Source organism: Mixophyes fleayi, chromosome 5 (assembly GCF_038048845.1).
Source record: "Mixophyes fleayi isolate aMixFle1 chromosome 5, aMixFle1.hap1, whole genome shotgun sequence".
NCBI classification, from domain to species: Eukaryota; Metazoa; Chordata; class Amphibia; order Anura; family Limnodynastidae; genus Mixophyes; species Mixophyes fleayi.
Window position 1 is genome coordinate 231,120,094 of NC_134406.1, and position 26,880 is coordinate 231,146,973.

At 37.8% G+C, this 26,880-nt stretch overlaps 1 protein-coding gene across 3 annotated transcripts in view; it reads right to left on the reverse strand.

Moving 5' to 3' along the window:
- The window catches only part of ARFGEF1 (ARF guanine nucleotide exchange factor 1), a 123,402-nt gene that overhangs the window by 39,618 nt on the left and 56,904 nt on the right, over window positions 1–26,880 (reverse strand). For all 3 annotated transcript variants that reach the window (XM_075213615.1, XM_075213614.1, XM_075213616.1), the window contains exons 6-20: window positions 26,534–26,807; window positions 24,823–24,936; window positions 23,184–23,344; window positions 21,450–21,583; window positions 16,294–16,528; window positions 14,679–14,778; window positions 14,418–14,557; window positions 12,853–12,961; window positions 12,439–12,640; window positions 11,882–11,993; window positions 9,289–9,494; window positions 6,687–6,771; window positions 5,630–5,801; window positions 3,967–4,118; window positions 3,498–3,626 (exon numbers count right to left, since the gene is read on the reverse strand). In XM_075213615.1, coding sequence (XP_075069716.1) covers window positions 3,498–3,626; window positions 3,967–4,118; window positions 5,630–5,801; window positions 6,687–6,771; window positions 9,289–9,494; window positions 11,882–11,993; window positions 12,439–12,640; window positions 12,853–12,961; window positions 14,418–14,557; window positions 14,679–14,778; window positions 16,294–16,528; window positions 21,450–21,583; window positions 23,184–23,344; window positions 24,823–24,936; window positions 26,534–26,807 — 2,325 coding nt within the window. The remainder of the gene's footprint in view (window positions 1–3,497; window positions 3,627–3,966; window positions 4,119–5,629; window positions 5,802–6,686; window positions 6,772–9,288; window positions 9,495–11,881; window positions 11,994–12,438; window positions 12,641–12,852; window positions 12,962–14,417; window positions 14,558–14,678; window positions 14,779–16,293; window positions 16,529–21,449; window positions 21,584–23,183; window positions 23,345–24,822; window positions 24,937–26,533; window positions 26,808–26,880) is intronic.

A 26,880-nucleotide genomic window follows, 5' to 3' on the forward strand; every position in this document is an offset into this window, starting at 1 on the left:
TCTATGGTCCAGTTTCAAGTCTTTAAAATAATTTACTTCACTTCATATCCTGTACATGCCTGGGGGTAACAGCTATAAATGAGATCTAAAATAGAACTGTACCGAAAAGAGGATTTTTTTTTTTTTGGACAATTTCTCAATGACTTTTTTAGATTTGACTATTTATAGCTCTAAGATAAATGTGGCAATTATCTTTTCGGGCCATCTCAAATATCTCATGTGAAAGCTATGTCTTCCTGGTATAACATTTGGTGGAATAGAAGTAGTAATAATACTTTATGTCAGGCAGCTTTTAGAATCAGAATTTACATCAAAGCAAGATTTAACAAAGAAGGGACTGCACTTGCGTCATTCATAAGAAGTTATGGTTAGTCTATTTATATCAAAATATTTTTATTAGCATTGGTATAAAAAAACAAACAAAAACAAACAAAAAGGTATCAAAAATGAAAATAGCTAAACTGGTCAGTGTACAATCCACAGCAGCGCAATGCACCACAAAACGGGGGTCAGTAGCTAGATGGAGCCGAGGACTAGGTCACCTTTACAGAGCACAGAAGGAGATATATCTATATAGTAACTGGTTCCTCCCATTATTCTATTCTACAACTAACACCCCCAGAGAATTATAATTCTGCAATTGCTGGTGTACCTTATGTTTGCCAAATATTATGACAGGTAAAAATATCTATTGTTATCATGTAAGTGGTATAACCCTAAAAAAACTATAAACTTGCTATTAGGCTATATCAGCAAGGGATATGTTTTACATCATCAGCACCAATTATTTATATAGCGCCACTGATTCCGCAGCGCTGTACAGAGAACTCATTCACATCAGTCCCTGCCCCATTGGGGCTTACAGTCTAAATTCCCTAACACACACACATACAGACACATAAACACAGCATAGCTGTGTATAGTTGAAGCATTGGGCGTGAAATAAAACTATAAGCCCTTTTCAGATATGTTGCCTGTTTTCTTTGAATCCCACAAAACACCACAGTGTGATAAATGTCAAATGAAAGCGCAGGAGTAATATAGCAGAATCTTGACACAAAATAAAAAGCAATCAATATGAGCCTCTTGTTAGCCTGGAAACCTTTTAAGAACTGTAGTTGTACAGAACGTTGGGCTGGGCTGTGCAAGAATAAAGCAATTTAAAGGCAGGTCACTTAAAAACATGGCAATAAATCTGCAGTAAAGAAGTAGCAGATATAAGTGTGCTGTAAGTGCCTCACTCTACATTCTGATCACAGAATGAGCATGGTTCCTGGACAGACTCAGAGGTATTAAACACTGACTAATAACACTGCACTCAGGGAAATTACTGATAGGAATGAAGCACTGGAAGGTGATACAGATGTGCCCCAGGGACAAAAGAAAATGATTACTGTGGCTCAGTGCCAATAATTACATTGTACAAATTACATTCTATTGTACCTGAGCATTGGAGAACATTATCAAGGCAAAGTCATGCCATGTAACTATCACCACCGTGAAGAGGCTGCTATGTAATGAGAAAAGTTTTTCTTTTTCACCAGTGCAATTATATCAAAGTTACATAAATGACTTACAAGTAAATTGTGGTTTTTTTTTCTAGACTGTCTGCACTCTCCGAGACTTCCACTGTCCCCAATACACTCACTTCCGCCTCTGCTGGTCACGGTCAATGCCCCAAGGCTGGACGCCGCCCCCCTCAGTACAAATCTAACATTCAATTCCCCCCAAAGTATCGCCGCATTAAAGCGAATACCTTTAATACTGTAAATTTAACCTGACTTTCTGCTCGCAGCTCAGGGAGCTGCGAGCAAAAAGGTGGCGCTAAAACTACTGTAATAACGGTATTTACGTGCAGAGGTCACGTTACTTTTTCAAGCATCGCGGCCAATTGAATTCCCCATAAATGGATTTTAAAGTGTATTTGTATCTGTGGGCATTCTTACTTTGATACTCCTTCCATGTTGAACAATTATTATTTTTTCCTATACGATCCACTTAGTTGTCACTATAAGTACAGGATGCACATCACAGTATTTGTGTCTGTGCTACCCATACTACTACACAACTTAGCGGCAGTAGAAGGATATGGTGGACTTAGGCCACACGTATACATCTGCCATGCTGTGTTCACTATGGTAACTCTTTAATTAAAAAGTGCTCTATATTGAGGACTTTATGCCAGTACACAGGAGAACTCAATCTGAAGTGTGAACGCAGGTAAATGGAACAAATGTGATAGACGTAGCACCGGACTAATGCACCAATATATTGTAATAGATGGAAAAAGACTGTACATAGTCTAAGTGTCAGCAAGATTTGAAAAGGTCCAGTTAGTTCTGTTTAAATTCCAGAATAAAACAGAACACCTAACTTAGTTAACGGCTTTCATTGTCATGAATGGACATATTGTTTTGAAGCAAAAGATGCTGCAGAGTTTATAATCGATTACCATTATATGTACAGCGTCAAAAGATTGCAATATTTTTTAAGAAAAACAAAAACACATTGTGTTGGTGTCAAAGTTCCCACTGCTGCTTATGGAGAAATGGGGCGTTCAACCAAACAGCACAGTTCAATTATATTTAATTTTACACACCATATTTAAGAGTCCTGCTTTGATTATACAACCCTTTAAGCAAAATGGTCTTTCCTGTGCTTCACATTGGAACTTAATTCCTGTGAAATGAGAAGTTACTCTCACAGACAGCTATGACTTTCATATTTATTTGATCATGAGTGGTGTGAATGGATGGTAATATATTTCACTATGGTGTCTGCGTTAGGATATTCGTTATCCATGCCAGAGAGTGACAAAGATAATATAATTTACATTTCTTAATATGAACAATACTGATAGCTCATGTCCTTCATTCTTGTCTATCTCCTTCAGCTAGACCTCACAGCATGTAAGAACACCAGTCCCTTCCCCATGTAGCAGCCGCTCACATATTCCCATAACAGAGACACAGTTGTATAACAGGCTGACAGCTCTGCATTCCCTCATTAACAATGGAAATACTTAATTAACTAAGTGTATCAAAACATAATTGAATACAATAATTAAAATACTACCACTACTTGTGTCAAATATAAGGATAATACAAGTACATCTATGACTTGTGCTTTTATACATACACAGAATTCCTATGTGATATCTATCATTTCCCACTGGGACCTGCATCCTATACATATTGCTCTCTCTCTTATGGAAATTCCTACACTGGCTACTAACTCTGGTCTATTAACAAATTCACACAAAAGCAACGCAGAGCAAAGTGGCAACAAATATTTGGATAATTTTGAAATAAAATCCCAGAATGAAAATGGTTTCTCCTGGGAAGACCTGAAACGTGAACCGTGTACATGATAACGTGGGTGCTAAACATATGGGCACAGTCCGGTGCCTACAGGTATATACCTCTCTTGGCCCAGTCAAGTCCTGGCATCCCCTACAGGCACAGGTAACACTGCAGATCACAATGGGTATATTGTACCTGGATGCTGAAGATACATGCAATCCTTATCGCACAGCGAATACCCTCCAAACAGAGAGAGGCAACTTCTGTGTCATCACAGTCTTGTAACCCCACACTGAACGCTGCTAGAAACGGTGTCCACGCCAACTGCAGAGCAAGAGAACATGCATTACTGTCATGTGGTCTGGTTACCCCACCATAACAATGGCCGTATTTTTTTTTTTGCTGGATTAATTAGTTGGGTATATAGTGTTAAAAAAGCTAAATCATGGCACATACATATATAACCAGCATGAACAACTACTCCATACACACATATATAAGCAAGGATGTATTCATCTATTACCTATCAGGAATATGTATAAAATAACAATTACGAGTCAAAATGGTTCAGAACGATTTTGTCCTTTACATATATGGAAGTAGACACCAGTCTGTGGGGATGACCACCCAATAGCATAGTCATTACATAGGGAAGGAGGCTCACCTTGAACATTGGTCTCACATGCTCCAGATGAGTGGCACTGGTGAATGGGGCCTGCACGTGGCTCACTGCCTCCATCAGAGCCTTAGCCGTCTTCGCCATCTGCTCCATCTCTAGGTTGTACAACAACCTCCTCTGCTTCTCACTGGCTACACCTGTAGGAGTCACAAAGACAACAAATGACAACGTACACTCTGCCAATATGATCAAAATAGCATTAAACTCATTACAAGGCCAATCTAATCCTTCATGGTGTGCCCATGTCACTGAAGCTGGACAGCTGTATGCACCAGTACTTTGCTATGCAGAACATTGGCTTCACCATCTGATATTATACTGGGATAGGTAGGGTAAGGTGTGTGATGCTAAAAAAAAAGAAGCTAAAACTCGGATATCTAAATAATTGCCTTGCTGTAACCCAAGAGCGATATCAGTCAAAGGGTGATTTCTGTGCCCACCATAGAACCTGCATTTATCCTCTCCTGATGGCTGTGTACACACCAGGTTCCTATCACACTACTGGAATTATCCTCTGTGATTTCTGCCTGAAGTGTCCATGAAGGGTATTCGCAGTACAGTATTCCTGAAGCCATTGTAAGCTGAGCACAGAAAGTGGCCATCTATTACCACATAAATTAAAGAGGTAACCTGTACATTTTGGTAGGCTGTAACACTAACTTTGAATGCACATCATATGCTTTTCTGTGTCAGCTACTTCTACATCTCAACAGTCACTCTTATGTAAAGTGTGTCTTCTGATGTTTGTGTAAGAATGAGGAATTATATTTTACTTTTCAGCAAATCTAGGGTGAAATTACCTCCATGCTTCCTATAGGAAAAATAACACTTTTAGGGATCAGTGAACCATTAAAATACACTTTCCGTACCGTGAACTAGCTATGACTAATAGTTATAAACCTATAACTAAATATAAATGGCTATTTCCACAGCATGTTAAAGAGCAACAACAGTGAGACCATTAAAACCTAAAATTATAGTATTACAGTCAACCAAATAGAATGGTTCATGCAACCTCAAACATCTTCTGCTGACATAGTTTTACATATATAGATGGATGTTAGAAGACGCCTTTTCACACTGGATCAGTTTACAGATTAGATTTAGTGGGTGTAGGTATTTTTTTTCTTATTACAAGCACCCATTATTCATAATTCTCTGCCTCTTTACATACCACATGAATCTACATAAACAGCTTCTAACCATGGTGGCACAGTGGTCAGCATTGTTGCCTCACATTGCTGGGGTCATATGTTCGATTCCAACCAGGGCCCTATCTGTGTGGTGTTTGTATGTTCTCCACATGGTTGCGTGAGTTTCCTCTGGGTGATCTGGTTTCCTCCCACACTCCAAAACAGACGGGCAGATTAATTGGCTTCTGACAAAATGTACCCTAGTCTGTGTGCATTATAGGGAATTTGGGGCAGGGACTGATGTGAATGACTACATATTATCTGTACAGTGCTGCATAATAACTACTGCGCATACAAAATTAAAAATCACAGATACATCCCTGGGTCAGCTTTACACCTACACAGACATATCTAACTCTTTACACACAATGTACAGATAGATGCCTCTATTACATATCATAGGAACTGGGTGTTAACATGTATAACCTCATAGCCATAGTGACTAGACCACTCACTTGGCTTGGATGATTTTGTGGTGATCGCAAGCTCCTTTGTCTCTTTCATGGAGATTTTCTTTCCAGCAATTTCATTGTAGATAGCGGACAGATACTCTTCAGGAAGATCCTTGCTGTCATTAATACCCCTATTCATTTTAATATACTGTTCTTTTGTCATTTTGTTCTTCACCTGTGTTACATAGAAGACCAATTACTAATAAAGGAAGGAGGAATGGCCTGTATGTGATAACAGCCTGTTCCTAATGGCCACAAGACTTCATAGGTGACAGATCTCTATGAAGTATAACATGTATCTCCAGGATTATTTGAACCTTCACTGCTAAGTATTTATGTTTATAGAGCAGGTATTGTAGTTATGGCAAAACAGTTTGTCTCAGAAGCTGTGTAAAATGTGATCACATAACATAATTCATCCATTAACTAGTTTCTGATAGCCCAGAATGCTCAGCACTTGTGCATTGGGTGGAGATGAAAGAAATTATTCACTACAAGCACATGATCCAGTTTGGCCAACATCACCAGCGGTTCTCATCTCCAGATCGCCGGATGTGTTCTCTAGCAGTTTGTAGGGTACAAACTCGACTCGCCGGTGATGTGTGACAATTTCAAAACATCTAACCCAATGGCGATTTAGTCAATTCGGCCAGAGAAGACGCCTGAAGAAACGCCATTATTTTAGACCTGCTAAATCGCTCAAACAGCATGAATTATGGTGCAATCATTATTTCATTAAGAGGGAAACATAATTTATGATTAACTTATAGGGCAAAATAAATGGATGATCAAATTACGGGCTGGACCATTCACTTTATTTAGACTAACTTGCAGAACACAAATCAAAGCAAAAGGCTTACTGCACCTAGGATAGGAAATAAACCCTGCTGTGATATTACATATGTGACTTATATAACCATTTTCTATACTAACTGATACAACTATGTGAGTTTACCGACATTGAATACATTTCTGCAGACTAAAGAAAAACAAACAAATCAATTTATGTATTTTGTACTGACAATACTGCGCACAATAAACACATAATTCTGTAACGTACCTGAGGGCTATGAAGATCGGTTGTTAACATGATAATCGAATATGCCAAAACATAAGCAGTGTCAGCACTGGCAAACAAGGTTTGTCTGAAAAACAACAACATAACAAAATACAGTAAATATAAATGAAAGTTAATTATTACAAACTTAAAACAGATCTGTAACCTATTTTTCTTTATTCGCATACAACGGTGGATTTTACAGCTCTTTAATATAACGATAGTTGTTAATGTACTAGGCTGAACATACAATGGACCACTGGCCGGTAAGTGACTTCTCATTGCATATGTCTCAGTGATTGGTCGGCACTGGATAAGCCTATAATATGACTACCTCTGCTGTGTATAAACCAGTACATTTTAACATTCTTACGGTAAGCGTCCGTTCCAGTGAAACATGGAAACATTCTTACGGTAACCGTTATAGACTTTTATCCCTTATTTCGCTTATGGGTAGAAACATAGAAATCTCTAAAAACATTACCCAATGATTTCCAAAATTACAAAACAAAAATGATTTACTAAAAGTACAACCAAACATACTGTACATGGAACATTTCATCATTTATGCAGCCGGGTGTCTTTTTTATGGCTAAAATGGCAACAATCTACATGGGAAAACAACATGCTTTGTATAACTGTGATGTTGTACCATTCATTATGTTTGTGTTTTTAAATATAGGTAGGAAACATTTTGAAAAGTTGCCCTACCCTCTTGATCTAAATTATAGGGGTTCTTCCACATGAACCCCTCCTCTGCATTGTTAGCGTTAATCATTCTATCTGGTCTTCAAAACAGAGAAAGCATTGTGCTGGGACCACAAATGCTATAGGCCTGAAGCAGCGCACTAGCCGGCCAATATAGGTCGGCTAGTGACCTACTCGCTCCTGGGGTCATACAAACCACTCGTAGGTGGTTCTGGGGGAGGGACACCCAGAATTCAGGTTAGAGGGAGTAACACACTGTTTTATCTTTGTACAAGGTTCACATCGGGATCTCCACTACCACTAAAAACGATTAGATCCAGAACTACCAGGATCCAATAGCACAATGATATGCAATTATTCCATGCAATGACTGCCAGCCCAAAACTCTTAAAATTAACTTCGGACTCCAAAAATTTGTTTTCCCAACCTTTGCCCTACACCACCTCCTCTTCATCTAATTATGAACATGGGTACAGTACAGCCAGAAGCAAATGTAGCACAGACAGGAACAAACAAAACTATAATGCCCAAATTTCTTCCTGGACCCTATAATTATGTAATATGGTATCGGTATAACTAGGCGATTACATTTTGGTGTAAATATTTGGGGCTGGGTGAAAGGGACTATGGGAAGAACAATGAAAAGTGTATTTCTCCCCATTTTTGTTTATTATCACCTATATATTAAAACAATATGTATTGTAATATACTACCCAAAAATAGCCCTATTTGACTGGAAAAAGACAAGACAAGACTAAGGAATAAAAAGGTTACCCCCAGTGAAACTGGTACATGACCAAAACTAAAATAATAGTCTGAAGGGGCGTAAACTATTCAAAATAAAATGTCAAGCTAATGTTTTTTCTGTACATTTTACGGTTTTGGAACCAATGTATGTACATATCTCTCGGTGTCTCTACAAGAGCCGCACACTGCAATTAGTTGCCCCTAATATCTCTAGGGTATTACTTTGTAGTCTCTAGCACATCATGTTTACCAAATATGGCTTAGGTCTGCTATTGTTTAATAAATAAATCGTCATTTTTTTTCCCCTTTAAGGGGCATATTCAATTGTCTGTGGGATTGCCGAAAATCCCGCGGTCCGCGCAGGATTACCGAAAAACCGTTAATACGGTAATTTACTCGCTGGATTTCCCTGAGCTGCGAGCTGAAATCCAGCGAGAGATTACTGTATTAACGGTAATAGTTTTTCCGCGCTCGAACCCGCGGACAATTGAATACCCCCCTAAATGTTCGTCCATACAGCTAAAGTAAACCTGTATTTTGAGTTAAATTTAGCAGATTGAATAACCCCGTGAATTTGTCTGACATACCCACAGGGGACACTGATAATAGAACATTGACCAACACTACATAGAACATTATCAGCCAATCATAATACACATTCCCATAGCAGCACAGTGCAACCAGACAAATTATTGAGACGGACAAAGAAAAACTACAACAGTAACATAACGGTAAATCGAAACTACCAATAAGAGAACAGACATATATGAACAATTTTACTTCAGACTATTTTTATAGAAAGTGTATACAACCCACAAGTATATCTGTGTGTTAAAGGTAAGTGCTTACACAGGGACTAGCATATTGTATATCACTAAGGAGAGCACCACACAGCAGCATTTCAATGTTGTGTTTTTAGCGAAGAGAGACAAATTGCTCCTGTAATTGAAAAATGGGGTGTGGGGAATAGATGCCTGAGTCATGAGCACAATTCAGCTGGGAAGATATGTAGACATCGGATGACATCGGAAGAGCATGATCAAATGACAGGGACAGAGTGTTGCTATGGGGACGATTCATCTTTTGAGCATGCTGCCATGTAAGGCCACCCTGGTACCTGACACTAAGACAAGACTGTAGTGTAACATACCCCTGATTGCACTCTAAGTAACGCGCAGCAAACTTCTCCATTAAACGGTCAATCTTTTGGGCTTCACCAGGCAAACGGAATCCTTCCAAGAACATTCGCAGAGCAGACACAAAGTCCTTCCCCAAAAAGTCATGTTGGTCCACATATGCATACATTACTTCCTTGTTAAACTTATCGTTGTCTCCTAGGAACTCTCCCACTTGAGTCTGTAACATAAAATACAAAAGCAATGAGACAACCAGTATATCTTGTTAGAAAGAGATCCTGAGTCCCCTTGATTTGTGTTAAATGTACAACCTACAATATTATTATTTAACAGGAACGAAACATAAACAATTTAAACATTATTTAAAAGTGTAAGATATACCCATTTATATGAATGAAGTTACTGTTATATTATATTCAGAACATCAATTCGTGTTGACTATCAAACAAAGTGGACAGTGCTGGATGGTGATTTTGTTTAGAAGATAAAATCACCAAAATCGCCATAAGATTAATTGTTCATTTACCAAACTCTGCAATCTTTTAAAAAATAGAATTATTTTAAATTCTGGCGATTTGGGACGATTTTACTCAAAATGTTTGCTTTTCTTATCCATCTGAATAGGCAATACATTTACAATTGGCACAGAAAGCGCATTGAAAAGCATTGTCCATAGAAATGAAAAGGCAAAGCTCAGCCAATCACAAGTCATGCTTAGATGTTGCCTGCTTCCCATTAGCTGAGCAGGTAGTGCTTTCTATCCCTACTGAAAACAACAGCTTTAGTGGCAAAGCAAAGTAAACTATTCATACAGATGGCTCACTGGGACTTTTAGCTCCATAATAGTGTTTCTTACTTGTTAAAAAATATATCAATATTAAAACAGAATATTTTCCAATTCGTATCACTAATGCATTTATATGGGCTATATGCATTGTCCATTGAAGTTAATGGGAAATCTCATTCATCTGAAACCAATGAGATTATTTTTGGACCTTTTCATGGCGATCTTGTAAATGAAAATTTCCTCCTGTTCTACATATCACAATGTAGAAATTTTTGTGATTGAGAAATGTATTCAAATAGTTTTGGAGGTTTTAAAAAGTGGAGACTTACATGGTGATTTGCCTTTAGTAGATCACCATGTAAATCACTAAAAATATGAGGAGATTTCCTCAAACAGTAGAAGGATGAAGGTCCTGTAGCAGCACAGAGTAGTCACGAGGCAGCTATTAAGCTGGTGCAGGAAGATTGTGGTGATGAAAACACTTCTATATGAAACATAGTTCATATGAATAACTGTTGTTTCTTTTGCAGTTACATCCTGCAGTGTGGAACTGATGCAGCCATTTCCACGCTGGGACGAGGCGACTTCTGAAGTGTTTCAAAAGCATTTACATTCAAATGAATGGAGAAGCATCTTAATTACGTCTCAAGAGCATATTTGAAGATTCAGACCTTTCATATATAAAGAAAACAATCTGGAATCAACAGCCTTAGGCCTCATACACACGGACATTTTTTTGCATTTAAAAACGCTAATAAAAACGCATGTCAGATACAAATACATTGGGAATTCACTGTAGGCTTCCCCCATGTGATTACCCACAGTAAGCGCAAAGAAAGAATAAGATCATCATCAGCTAGATTTAGTTCCAAAACTAAAACACTACCGTAATTCTACTAAAATAAGCACTACAAACCATGGTTCCTCATGTCTCACCTGTTCACATGCATTTTACTAGTGTCAAAAATGCCAGCAAAACGCCAGTATTGTGTGATATGGAAACAGGTAAAGTAAATTACTATCTACAAGGCACCAACTGGCATATGGGAGGGACTTTTTTTTAGAAAGTAGTTAGCAACACTTCTAAGCCTATGTGGGGCAGATTGAAATGGCCGTGTTACTGTCAAAAGTAACGCGGCCAGTGCACCATTAACATTAATGCGGTAACTTTAACCCGTATTTCTGCTCGCGGATCCCTGAGCCGGATGTACAGATATCATGAAGATTGTGTTGTACTGTAACATTGGTAGTGGAGTTCCACACAGTCTATACACATGATATTGTCTATACAAATATATATCTGGTCATTTTCAACAAGACTGGATGATCATTGTACTGTATGTGGTGCTGAACGCCTCAAATACCAAAATACAGCTGGAATAGATGCGATGAGCCAGAACAGAAAAGCAGATGTGTCTATGCCCTCCCCCCACTGATACGTGTGTTACATCATCAGCCCGATCAGTAATCAGTAAGTACATGTGCGCGGACAGCTTTACGTTGGTATCTGGCCTTTCCGTCCTACACCTGAGGGATTGGAACAATAAAATGTGGCACTGACAGTGTTTTCATACATCCACTGTGTAAAGTGTACAAAATGTGACTATATCTTCGGCTACTATTGATGCATTTATGAACAGATGTACTTTACTTTGCCATCACAGTAATGATTATCCTCAGCTGACATTCTGGCTGGAACAAAAGGTTACACAACATAATGTAACATGGACTTCATCAAATATCAGACATCAAAACAAGTTCTGAGCCTCTCATCTGTAATCACAGTATGTTCCACTGTAATGGAATTAACTCATTCTTACAGAGTCTAATCGCTCTTCTTGATGCAGGAACTGAGCAATATCTTCTGGTGTATTTCCCAGCATCCCCTGCTCTTGCAAATATTGTATTCCTCTTTTTGGTTTCTTATTAAATCTGCAAAAGTATAAGATACATAAAATTAGTATACGCTATAAATATCAAATCTAACTTTGTTTTAGGCATAGACTGTAAATCGACATGTCTGAAACACAGACTTCCTGAAACACAATTGAAAGTTGTCTAATTGTTAGGATCTAGAGTAACCTTTATACTTTAGCTGCGGAGAGGCTGTTTCATGCAGCATGCTGGTACACTAAGCTATAAGACACATTACATTGAGTGCTTCAATGTAATCATGATTTTAGCACATAGAACTCTTCAAAGCAAAAAGTAGTTTGAAGTACATCTACTGTACCAAACATATATTCTGAAGTAAATTCATATAATTCCAATTTGAACATCTTATGGGTCATCATGCTCCAGGACTAGATAATGATATGTCGCTCGACACGATGGCGACCCCATCGTCTGTTAGTAAGTAATCCTCAGTACCACTTACAAATCTATCCCTTGTTCTATTATCTCTTTCTGCTGTTTCAAGACTTCAAACTGCTCTGGGTTGTCGGTGCCGGACATCTGTGTGCTGTAGCTGCCGATGCCCGATGATGTGGTGGAATCCAGAGAGTTCAGACTTCCGTATCGGTTGATGGTCTCCGGGTGTTTGGTTTCATTAGTCTCCTGCTCCACCGGTTTTTCCTGTCCTATTGCAGCAAAATAATCAGTTAGGAGAAAAAAATTCCTCGACAATAAATTGGAAATAAACCAGGATGTCCTCCATATAATCTGGTACTAAGACTAGCGAATAATGGTAGCATTGCTTAAATTGTCTATGTTCAGTCACTGATCTCCGTATCTACAGTGTAACACTGCGAACAATCTCCCTAGAGAATATGACACTACTAGATATCCTTACCAAGGGTGGTCTGGGAGTTTGGATTCACATAAAGGTCTTTACTCCACTCCACCATACATTTCAAAATGGACACCAAACATTCCAGGCCTTTCTTCCTCAGACTTAATTCCTGTAAAACAAAACATAGTACAAGCTATGTAAAACACTGCCACTATATAACAAATACACACACATTATGGTCAATTGGCTTACAAAAACAGTGTGCCTTTCCACTTCTCTTCATGGAAATGGTAATTATTTAGTTTGAGATCATGTACAGAATGAGCAGAATGGTGCAGAAACAATTCTATACATTTCCATAGTAAGGTACTGAGTTGGTGTGATTTTCACGAGGGTTGTTCAAGTGTACAGAAAATGTCAAACGCCATAAAAGTCAGGTTTAAGTCATAAGTAATAATTATGAGACCAGTTTCCAATTTTACATCTGAAATCCACCCCGTTACTGAGCACTATAAGGATTTTCATATCATAGGTCATATTTTCAGGATCCTCTTGGAAAATTATTATTTAACTAGCACAATAATTATCCAAGTCATAACCACAGAGATAAATTGTCAAATCATGATCTGTCATAGGACCAGTGGGACCTTTGACATATCATGTTTAAAAACCATGGTCTTTAGAACACAGTGCAGACACCAAACCCAATTGCACAGTCTCTGAAAGCTAATTACAAAAACCTAGTAGTGTATCTAGACACCTTCGGGTATATTTATCAAGCAGTGGTTACGCAAAACCGCTGATTCTCTGCAGATAGCAGACATTTGTATGTTTTTTTTTTATCAAAGGCAAAGCTCGTTGTCTTTAACAAAATAGCCGTTTTTCATAACCGCCACTTGAATATACCCCCAAGCGTGGGTTTCAAAAGAATTGTCAGATATCCTATGAATTCTATTATAAAGCCATTTGGAATGCCAGAACAATGTCATTTTGAAACTTGGGTAAAAAAAAATATTTAAAAAAAATAAAGTTTAAAGACCACTGTTATAGTCTTAACTACAGTACAGAAACAAAACACTTATTATAAGAGCCCCCCCCCCCCAAATGCAGCTCCAACAAGAAGTGCATCACTTGGAGTCGAAGACTGGACAACCCCTTTAGCTAAACAATATTTTCACAGACCTATTTAACATTATTTTCCCAGAAATATAAACCAAAGATACTGATATAGTTTACTACGCACAGACCACAGGATCCTATAAATATTAGTCTAAACAAAAGAGACACTTGGAGGAAGAAAATTAGCTTGGGAACATTAAAAACAAAAAAACAATTCTGTAACTACTGAAAAAGGCAAAATGTACAGATGGCGCACAGTAATTAAATACAAAAATGTATTCCAGAACACGAAGGCTTAAATAACAGGTTCTGGATTGGCCCTTCTCTCGCTGTCTTACACAAATCTACTGAAACAGGCAAAATAACACTACTTAATCTAACTAATGAATATCTTGTCAGAGCTTCAAATGGATGAAAATGCACGTAAATACTTAATTTTATAGTATTTGGCTAAAATCTTTTTTTTTAACCACCAAGAAAATTATATAGTAACAGTAATTACATACCTGGACATTTGACACGCCAAGTTCTTGATTGCCTCTTCCTTGAGCGATCTTTGAGAGATCATTAACCAATCTTTCAAAGATGTTTGCTGCATTCAAGTCACAGTCGTAATTGACATAAATATCCACCACACCTTGGGCATCTGCATGTTTGTACAAAGCAGAGCTGATTAGATCCAGACACGCAGACTATTATCATATTACTAGGGGGCAAACATTTATGTATTGTGTGATATGAGGGCAGGATAAATGGGTCATTCATACCTGCACAGATTCTTGTCAATGTCTGAATAACCATCCATTTGTGATCAAATGAGCTAGTTGATGTTTCCAGAATGTAAAGGAAAATTTCTTTGAAGAAAACCTAATTGAAATATAGAAAGGATGTAATTACTTTGGATATACAATGTAACATAGCAGCTTCACCTACAGGCAGAATACTACACTATGTAAATTACACTCATAAGTTTTCCAATTATACAACATGAAGAACAATCTCATCTTTATCAGCGAGTTTGTGCAGACAAGTTTAAAGACAGGTCATGCATGTCGTCCTGATTTTATGGATTATTATTCATTTGTTGGCTGCGCATTAAAGAAACAACCATAGGTTATTGTAGATATTTAATGGTACGATAATGAGAGGATTACATTGCAGAGTGTATATGTGAAAATATTTCTTATTTTGTGAAACCTCTCCCTGAAATCTAAACCAAATTAGCGATTAAAAGTTATGATTACCAAGCTTAAAAATATACCTGTAATAACTTAAGTGTTTATACTTTAACTATGTACGTCATTTGGTGCTCATTCATCCCTCTGTTACAGTGTGAGAAGAGCAGTGCTTGTTCTCACTGAACCGGCAGAGTGGGAATAACAGGCTTGCAGCCATGCTTTGCAGAAGTGCATTGTGGGGTTGGAGGATTCATATAGAAGAGTATGGCCAATAATGTCTTCTTGACTGAAAATTTCAGTTTATTAATCTGTATTGGATGCAACTAGGATATTTCCCTAAAGATATAAGGTGTGGTTGAAGTGTAAAAGTAATAAATCTTTTTATCTTTACTTTTTAACAGAACTGCCCTGGAATGTCATGGTAATACTGAACAATAGGATTAACTGAATGCATGAAAATAATCCTTTCAAAAAGGTGAAAGGCCTTCTGGGCAAACCATTTACAATCCAGTCACTTGATTCACTGCATTAAAATTGGAGATAATTATCCCAACCCCCTCCCGGAGCCCTTTTCCCGGAGTCTGTGATTTGTCTCAGAGCCCCAGAGAAAAACTGGGGGTACGTGATGCTGTGGAGGGGGTTGTGTGAGCAGGAGGACCAATCAAAAGTCACCATTGCGGCTTCTGATTGGTCTTCCCACTTACACACCCCATCTACAACCCCTGAACAATTTTTTCTTTTTTTACTGTTTAGGTGATAATGCAGCTTTAAGAGCAGGACACAGGCATGTTTTGACACCAAACATTAACCTACAGACAGATCTACTCTGGCCTAGTTTGTCCTCCATATGGCAGTGCAGGTTTTTCTGGTCAGCAAGTAAAGAGCTACAGAAGTAGCATCAATAGAAAAAGAGGAGTCCAAGCTATACACCTTGGGAAAAATTATTTTGGCGACAATACATAGTAGCTGTTATGCATTACATTAAATGCTGCAGATTTGCATATAAACAAATGCAGTAATCAAACATTCATCTAAAATAATTACATGTGTATTTTGTGCGTGCCTGGTTTTAAATGGTTGACCTTACAAATCAACTTTTAAAATAAGTGAAACATGTGTATGGGTCCTAATTATTGACTACATAGAAATTAAAAGATGCATTAGACAATCACAATGGGTGGTCGGTGCTTTGGGCAGAACATACCTCAATCTGCATCTTTAGATGTAGTTTAAAGTTTGATAAAAGTGTCAAAAAAATGGATAGAGAAAGTTCAAAGACTTCAGGGACGGATGAAACACCATTTTTTGACAGTGCTACACAGAGGTACTGCTTGATGGCATTGATAAACATCTCATTTGTCTTGAAGACAGGGCCGGCATTCTGCAGGATAGACAAGAGCAGCTGGAGCGATAGTACCTTTGAACGTAACTCATGGGACCTAGGCAGAAATACAAGAAGATGAGTTATAATATGAGGAAGAAATAACTGTCATTCTATACCATGTCAACATATCTTCTAGTTACAAACCACACAGGGATTTTAAGGAAGAAAGCTATAATACGCATCACCTTTCTGCTATACCGCACTGTGTGTAATTGAATATCTGAAGAGATGAGATTCTCTACATAACTGGTCATGTAGAATGAGCAATTTATTCTGTATTAGTAGTTGTACGAGTTTTGGTTCTTCTCTATTCCCAAAAGACTGCTTCATGCTTTATAAACAATGAACACTCTGAAGAAAGCAACACTGGAGAAACTATTGCAAGATTTCTAAACACAGACAACACAAAATAATAAATTAGTGTGTTCCCAACTATCTGTAAAATGTGCTCTGTATTGTGTTTCCGCACAATAAAATCATACCAGAGGAGCCAAACCCATTACATCCTGAGGAATAGATCTACACATCTATATGCGTCAGGGAGCCAGGGAGTCATCAGAAGGACCCACATTTCAACTTGTATTTAATAATATATTTACTTTTAATTATTATTTTAATTATTTTGCTGTTGCCTACAAATTAAATATTGTATACCTCCTACTTGCTATACATATAGGGCAGGATGGATTAACATGGGTTTGCCCAACACATACTCTAATGTTGGCCACACACATATTGTAACAAAAGGACAGTGGTGGACAATATAATGTAAAACTTAAAGGACAGCCAATCAAATCTAGCAGTCAGCAGGGTCTGTTAAGCAGCCAGGAAAGATGTGCATCCAATGACATCAACAGAAATGACTCCCAAAAGCAGTAATATATTTAGGGGCATTGGCTACTGGCACCTGGGATTTGGCTAGCCCTGGAATGTGATCACATGACAATTATTATTAAATAATATGCATCTTACAATAAAATGAGTGAGGGTCCCATAATTGTAGTATTCGTGAATTAGATTACAGCCCTTACTGGCTGGTGTCTAAATGCTTTTACTAGTGCCTTTTAATACAAGTATGGTAATGGAACCCGTAGTTTCCAGTGACTCCATACCCACTAGAATTTTCACTTATAGTTGGGAGCACTTGTGTTGCAGCGTTGTTTACTGGATAATGCCTACTCTATTTACTCGCGTTCAACACAGCGTCCTCCATTGACCTGGCCCCCACCCACCTCAAGGGCAAGTTCCCATTAATCACTGCATGTCAAACGTAAATCACATTTGTCATTCAGTGTCACTGGAGGTTACCCCAACACCAGCAAATAACTTGCCTCAACCCACCACTCTAAGGGGGAGGGGGTCTTCAATTGTCAGTGAGTTGTTGTTTTTTTTTTAGCGTGTTAAGTCATTTTAACGCTGTTTTTTATGATTTTCGAGCGGGTTAACTTTACCCGCAAATTCAATTCCGATTTTAACGCTATGTTTTTTTTTCATCAAACGGTCCTCTCGCGCTCCAGTAGAAGGTCTATTGAAAGTATAGGGTGTGTGAGAGGCAGCCGCGTTAAAAGCTATTCAATTGTTTTTTAATGTGGCGGGTAAAACAGGCAAATATGCTGTTTTATCTCGCACCTCCTTGTGTTAAAAATAAAAAAACTCTGAAAAGTATTTGTAATCATGTAAAAATGTTGAAAAAAGTTAAACTTATGTTTATTACTAATGCTTAACTTGTGTAAGTTGATTTTCTTGTGAAAAAATATTGAAATAAGAAAAACCGTAAAAAAATAAAAAAATCCCTAATTAATTAGATTTATGTATGTTTTTGGTATAAATATGAATGTAGTAATGTGTTTTGACATGGTATAGATGATTGTATGGTAAAAAAATAGTTCAATAAAAAATATGTTAAAGAAAGTACTGTAATGTAGATATAATCAATGTGTAATGCAATCTAATGTATGGAAATATATGCAAAACCTTTCTTTTGTGTTATACATGACAACGTTAAAACTCCCCCTCACTCCCCTAAAATCTCGCAAACACAATTTGTAACGCGCGGGGGCAGCATTCCCTCTTTTTCAATTGAATTGCACGAGTTTTACCGCTGCGCTAACTCAAAACAGTCGCTATTGCCGGCAAAAACTCGTATATGTTGAAGAAAGTACTGTAATGTAGATATTATCAATGTGTATCATTGTGTAATGCAATCTAACGTATGGAAATGTATGCAAAACCTTTCTTTTGTGTTATACATGACAACGTTAAAACTCCCCCTCACTCCCCTAAAATCTCGCAAACACAATTTGTAACGCGCGGGGGCAGCATTCCCTCTTTTTCAATTGAATTGCACGAGTTTTACCGCTGCGCTAACTCAAAACAGTCGCTATTGCCGGCAAAAACTCGTATATGTTGAAGAAAGTACTGTAATGTAGATATTATCAATGTGTATCATTGTGTAATGCAATCTAACGTATGGAAATGTATGCAAAACCTTTCTTTTGTGTTATACATGACAACGTTAAAACTCCCCTTCACTCCCCTAAAATCTCGCAAACACAATTTGTAACGCTCGGGGGCAGCGTTCCCTCTTTTTCAATTGAATTGCACGAGTTTTCCCGCTGCGCTAACTCAAAACGGTCGCTATTGCTGGCAAAAACTCGTGGGAGATTTTTTTTTTTTTTAATGCGGCGGGGGAAAAAAACAAACCTCGCTAGCAATTGAATACCCCCCTAAGTATTATACCAAATAGTAATCTCAGAACCGTGTGAGAGGATACTTTATTGTCAGAAAACAATGCAACTCTTGTCATATATTTAGAAGTAATATTAAGTGACCCCTAAACAAAGAAAGGCAAGTTAATATAAAATTAAAGGTCACATGTAACCATGTGAAATAAACAATGGTTTGGTAAAAGTGAAAACTGATTCAAGAACATGGCGCAATAACATCTATGGTTATGTTTCAAAATTAGACTCCTAATGATGAAAATGACTCTTATCAATACACATTCCCATAATATACACCAGTCAAATCAAGTCTGAAATCCTCCATTTACTGCTACAATAATAAAAGACAGATAGTTTCTAGCTATTATCATCAGGTTTGGATTAAAAAGAAAAAACAAACAAACATGTATAAGTGAATGTTTACATGTTATTAAATAAAATGTAAAGCAAATCAAATTTTTAAATACGAAAAGCATATTTAAAAAGAATTTAGACACCTAATACTACGTTCATGAAAAGCATCCATGATCCGTGGCACATAGCTGTATTTTGATTAATTATAAGCACAGTTTGGATGCATTTCAAAATAAGGATTATTAATTTCTATGGAGACAGCGGCAATAGTAGTCATAGCGTTCATGTGAATACTGGACGGACATTGGACCCATCATGCACTGTAACTTGCAACAATAGTCACAGTGTCAGCTGTGAGCTGTTTGCACTGTGTACATGCCCTATAGAGGTCAATGATCCCTGTTTTTATGTGTGTTAAAGCTGCTTGTAATGTGGTCTAGAACACACAGCAGAGCAACAGACCGCAGGCACCTGAAACACAGCCATATGTACAAGCACTAATACATCTGGATAATCAGGATTAGTGGCATTAGACATATGTGAAATTCCTCTAGTGGGTTAATATAAATGTTCACAAAACAAAAGAACAATTGTGTTGCTAGGATGCAGGCATTGCTGTGATGATTAAAGCAACTTGGAATCTCAGGTGTAAATCATAATCACTACAATCATTGAATGCTATTATTATTTACAGTGCAGCCTGGAGCTTGGCCCAACAATATATTCCTTCCAATCAAGACATAAATCATTACACTAAAAAAAAATGGGGAAAGGCAATTACAACAACAGGTGCTTCCATTTATTGAGTCTCTTTCTGTCAATAAGAATATTTTGCTTTCTGTGTGCAGAATGGAAACTGATAGGATGTGCCCAGAATGTCACATGCATAGTCTGTAAACACAAGTGTGTGTGTGTGTGTGTGTGTGTGTGTGTGTGTGTGTGTGTGTGTGTTACAAAATGTGGTGCTCAGAGCAACACAAAATATTAACACAAATAACGATTAAGATGTACAGTTACCCAACAGGGGGAGAGAGGGGAGAAATAAAGACAAAAGAAGAAAGATATGCAAAATTAATTGAAACATGGAGTGACATCAATTCTCATTTATGTGGAGTGCAAAAATGTGTGCTCAGCTAATAATCCATAGCACATCATTTTCCTGAGCTGTTGGTTACACAGAGCAAAGACAAATGGTAGGGCAACACGTAAGAGCAATGCAGAAGGATTTCAGCTCCATCATGCAACTTGATTAATAGCCTTCAAAATATAGTATAAAGTGGAAACAACTGGCTGCAGCTGTGAATTCCAAAAGCTGCACTGACTATTCTCATACTGCCTGGGGCGAAGGTGTACGTCCCTGTATACCACACTTACAAAACTGTGACCTGTTGTGTGGCAATGGTTTGACCTTTATTTCCTGCCCCAAGCAAACACGGAAAGACTTTACATGACGTTACAGGCTGAGAACCAGATGTCATAGGTCAGTAAACATTGAATCATTTTTGGTTATGTGACTGAAACTCGTAATTAAATCGAGCACTTTACCCAATAGCTTATGTGTCTTTACATATATTGTGTTTTTAGACTGGGAACAGATTTACAATACGACACCTACACTGATGTTTTGCTGAGGAACAGTTCAGACCATGTAGGATTATAGCAAAAGAACATACAGTACTGCGTGATTTTGTTTTTTCAGTCAACTGAGAGAAAATATTGAATCTTATCAGTCCTGTTAGAGGATGAGGATCACTGGGAATTACAAGCAGTTTTGAACTTGGACAAAAAAAATATAATAAAAAAAAAATACTACTTCATATGGCAACTACTATAGCAGAACGGTATTCGTAATGACAAACTAGACCTGGAGATACATATGGAAGTAGAAGTCATACTTACTTCGGGTCTGGTGGCCCATCAGACAACGGCTTCATAGATAATTTACATAGTGACCTGAAGACTAGGAAGGCATCTTTTTGTAAGATATGTGAGAACTTAGCACCAGGAGTAGGTCCTGAAGTATTTCCAGATTCCTACAATGAAAAGGTACATACTGTACGTTATGATATAGGTGTGCATGGTTGGTGCTGTCTTAAAGTTGTTAAAGCATAACTACACCCAACAAATAAATAAACACAAAATTATAAACAATTTTTACCTACTTTTCAAAGTGTGTTATCTGCAACTGCAGCTTCCCAATGGGTTTGACAGTTCCATGTGACAGGCGGCTCTCCGCTTCCCCATCGGCTTATTTGAAACAAGCTTAGCAGGTGTCGATGTCCCTCAAGTGTGAACATCCTTGTGAATGGTAAGATCACAGGGGAGGACCCTAGACACCGGCTCAGCATTTCCAAGCATGCGGAGGGTGAAGAGGAGAGTGCAGGGTGACGGTTATACCCGTCAGACATCCTGCCAGACGGAGCGTGGAAGGTAAGTGCTTGTTTTTTTTTTCGATCTCAACCAACTGAAGTTACACTTTAATATTGGTTTTATTATATCTCAACAGGTCAATTCCTGTAAAACATATTTTGGTGGTTGTAATAAACGGTGTGGTCTCTTAGGAGAAACAAGTCTCTCCTTCGGAAAGGCCCATTCACCCACCATCCAGCACCCTGCAAGGAGGAGGCACACAGACCACAGCTAACAACAGGAAGCTGCCACATCAGAAGGACAACAAAATAATCAAAACTAACAATGTTTTGAAAAGAGCTGAAATGATAACAAAAGTGTATTTGATTGTCGGACTACAATAACACATTATAAACATCTTTCATATTTGCCTACAGATTGACCCAATATATTTTAAAATGAATAGGTATTACCTTACCCTACTATATTCTATCCTGTACACATTATCAGATCAAACTGTAGCATATAAATGTTGTAAGGCTGAATAAAAAAAAAAATAGGCAAAATATTATTCAGTAAATATATATTTTTAAAACTCCATTACTGCATAATATACAATATATACTATTAGCAATATATTACTATAGAGCATTTATATTGCCATGCAGCTAGTGCTTTGGGAAATACAGGTTTAACAAAGCCCTGGCTTATTAATTTCCTATGTTGCTTGCAAACATTGCCCGTTTTCTTAGATGCTGGCCAGCCAACCTATTACTGGTTATTTGGGTGTGGTTTAATCACCAACCTCATTTAAGCCTATTAAATTGGAAGGTGAGTGCACATGATTTAACTGCATTTCAGTGACGTCTGGAACATAGATCTAGGTGGAGGGACTCACAAGACTCACTTGACATTGGGCTGCAAGCTTAAATGTTTTGACCAATATATGAACCAATACCTCATATTTTCATTGTACAAGATCTAGATTTCTACAGATTTGCAGTGTTTGTTTCATATACAATATAGACAAATCAATTGTAGAGTAGTAATACTTATTTGGACTTTACTGGCTATTATATAATAACATTTATATTTTAGTACTGCTCAGGTGGACCATTTTTCTCACGATTTATACTGTTCGCTTCCAGCATTGAGTAAGCAACTCCTCTTAGCATATGTGGGAGTCTTTACAGTATAAAACTTTCCATATCTAAAGGGTAATAATGTAACATGTATATAAATATTTACATCAATTTAACAAACACATGGAAAATTCTTTCCTACCTGAGTGTCATTGGAGGAGATGGACAGTCTGTCATCTGGAAGGGAGGGTGTGTAAGCCATAGATATTGGTGTGCCGGGAATACCATTGGCATGAATGGCATCCCCATCACTCCCATCTTCCGATGTCCTTGTAGTACATTCATTGAGGACAGTCTCATCACCTATGTATACAAGAGAGTAAGGCGTTAAATTGATACATTTTACAAGAACCATGCCCATTTTTTTGTATTTACTAAAGTGTTATTCCATTTAAACTCTGTTAAAAAAGACTGCCGTTTTTGATGAACGAAGCTAGTCACACTTCTGTGGTTTCTAACATTAATATTTATAAAAGCCATGTTTTATGCTCAGCATGCTGTCAACATGCTGTCTGTACTGACAGTTACTATCTATCCTGTATCAAGCTGGAAGGTAGCGCAGACACTGGAAACTGGGTGACGCGTTTGTACTCTCCTAGTTCATATAACAGATTGCCCTGGGCATCAGTATTGGAAATGGGATCCTCAAAGGGACCACTGATTGCTAGGAAAACAGAAGCAATACAACAAGGATGTAAAACACAAAATATACATTTGAAACTATATGCCATCACTTAGTAGGGGCATCTAGCTGAGAACAGAAGGATTTTGTTCTGTATTCCCTGCTATATTGCTTTTTTTAGATAATTGTACCAAAAACCGTAGTTTTATTTTAACTCCTAAGATATCTATTGGACTGCAGACTTTATTCCCAATTATTTCAGCATGTGTTGCCCTTAATCCCGAATCCTATGCTGCTAGAGGAACCCTGATGTTAAGGGAGCTGGCATATTGTTTAGAGATTGAAACCGCCTGTTACGCTGTACGACGTAACAGAGCTGCAGAGGAAAGGTGAGCCAGGACTAAAGACTGGATATTACCTTCATGCTGCACACATGTGTTTACTATATACAGCAGTGATTTCTTAACAGTCCTAGGAAAAGATGCTCTACAGCAGGCCTGGGCCACTTGTGGCTCTCCAAATGTTGAAACTACAATTCCCAGCATGCTTTGCCTGCCGATAGCTGGCAGTGTTGCTGGGACTTGGCGTTTGTCCAGGCCTGCTGTACTTAGCTCCTGAAATACTTCCATAGTCTGCAAAGATGACATTATCCTGTATTTTACCAAGCCTGTAACAAATATAGTGAACATTTCATGAAAGTAACACCTCAGTAAAGGATAAATAGAAGGTGTCCGATTATATATATATATATATATATATTATATGTATACACACATATACCCACACACACATATACACACACACACACACACACACACACACACACATCTTACCCATGACGCAAACATAGTGTAAAGTACACAATGCTACATGTAAAGCAGGCTTTCAATCCAACTCATGTATATCACACACTTTCTATGCTACACAGGAGCCGGTGTTATTTTGTACAGGTCACTTAATCTCAGAGATATATTACTATCATCTGTCTGTCCATGCTTTAGCCAAGACCACAAGCCATGAAATGCGAACAAATTAAAGCCTATAATTTGCATGATGGAAAAACAGTTACTTTACCCTTCTACAATGTGCTACAATTATAAACACCCATCAATGGGTTGTACAGAAAATAACAAACGTTCATAGTCTATCAGGCTCTTACCTCCTACCACAGAATTCAGCATATCCTGGATTATGTTCTGTATAATCTCCTGGGTGTTCACCTCACACTCGTGGCTGCCATCTACCCCATTCCCTAAATCAGGTTTGGAGTGATCTAAACCAAAACAAAGTCAGTCAGTGTGTCATTAATGATGCAAACCCTATCTGCAATCATTAAGTGAGAACTGAGATAAACCAAAGTAAAATTAACTGACAGTGAACTGAGTGCCGCAACACATATTTTCATGTTTTATTGATAATTTCAATAAAATACAAACACACACAAGACATTTAGTGGTGTGAGGAAGCAACTAGCACCTTTAACAAAATAAAAATGGCTATAAGACATTATCAGGTAAAGTACAAGAAATATGAACAGTTATGGTTGAGAGATGAAATTAGTGCTTGTACGGTCCGAACACTTCATCCATTGCAACTAAAATGTATCTGTGCACATAAAGAGTTAACCATAGAGCAAAAACATAATTAGGGGACATCTAAAAAAACAACACACACAAAAACAACTTGTGCCAACTGTGTTCATTCATAATTCCCACGCGTAAAACAGAATATGATCAAATATTATGGAAGTCAAAATGTACTGATAGAGGTACAGCACTGAATAAGGGGAGATGATGTGGCAGAAAGAGCCAGTGTACAAACGCAGCAGGTATTACATAACACAGGAAGACAGGATGTTTTACATCTATGTAAAGGAGTTAGAGGAAAGAACTGAAGGAATTTAAAAAATCTAATGGGAGCTTTGAACAAATTTAAGCTCCGATAACAAAAGAATAAATTGATATTCAAGACAGAAAACAGCTTACACCTAGGGAGAACATCAAATATAAATCTATAGTAAATCATCACTTAAATCTGAATACCACTTAAGCCAGGTTACTAACATAGATGGAATTACTATAAGAGACCCATAACAATAAGAATCATTCACCATCCAAGCATTAAGATCAACAGGGGAAAGTGATTTTTCTCATTTCACCAGAAAACAGTAAAATCATCTAAGAGTGACAAAGCTTTTATAGACATAAGCCCAGGAGAGACAAATAGCATCATAAGTATAAAAGGACATTAGGCCCAGATAAGGGACAAGTGGAGAATGAGTAATTCATGGGGTTCTAAAGTGAAGAAAGTGACAACTTCTGCCCTGTAAGAAGAAGATATGGTAGCGATATAGGTGATGGCCTGAAGTTTGGCACAAACAGAATGGTAAGGTTACTGCACACACAAAATCCTTAAAGACAGCCCACAGATAGGGACACTTCATAAAGCCAAAGCTTCCACAAATCAGTTACTAGAAACCAGGGGATATCAACCTTCGTGTTAAGATTAAGAAATAACCATTAAAGGTAACACGAGAAGACATGAAGCTGTTGTGATCTGAGCGGCTGACAATATTGTGGAGACATAAAGACACCAATGAAGCAAGAATATGGACATCACGATTCAGCAATAATATATGATAGCAAGAACCATACTGTGATTTCACAGGTTTAAGGGTAAGATATATGGGTGGCACAGTGGAAGGGCAACCCCTAGGTTAACAATCTCTGCTCTAAAACACCATAATTTAGAAGAAATACTATTATTTGTCACTGTTAGTAAACCAATGATGTTAGGATACCGCACATACGAGCACGCTATATTCTCATTACAACAGTCTTGACATGAGAGTGCTGCTGAGTGTCACCTACTTTCAGCATCAGCAGACTGATTTGCCTGGGGATTCTCATTCTCTGTACTTTGAGCGTCATATCCATTCTCCTGTTCTGCTTCTTCTTGTACAGTGTTTTCTATGTACTTGGGATGTCGATTCAAGTCTGCTTCTTGTTCCCGAGTCAGCGGATCATTCTGCTCCAGAACGTGTCCCATCTGAGGTAATTCCAGGTCATGGTGGCTTAGCGGAGAGTGCTGTAAATGGTGCTGCTGCTTGTGCCGTTCCTTCTCCATGTGTTTGGCTTCTTGGAGCTGAAAAGTGTAAATACCATCTTTATATGAAATACATGTGTGGCTCTGAGCACAGATAAACAATGTGTTTTTT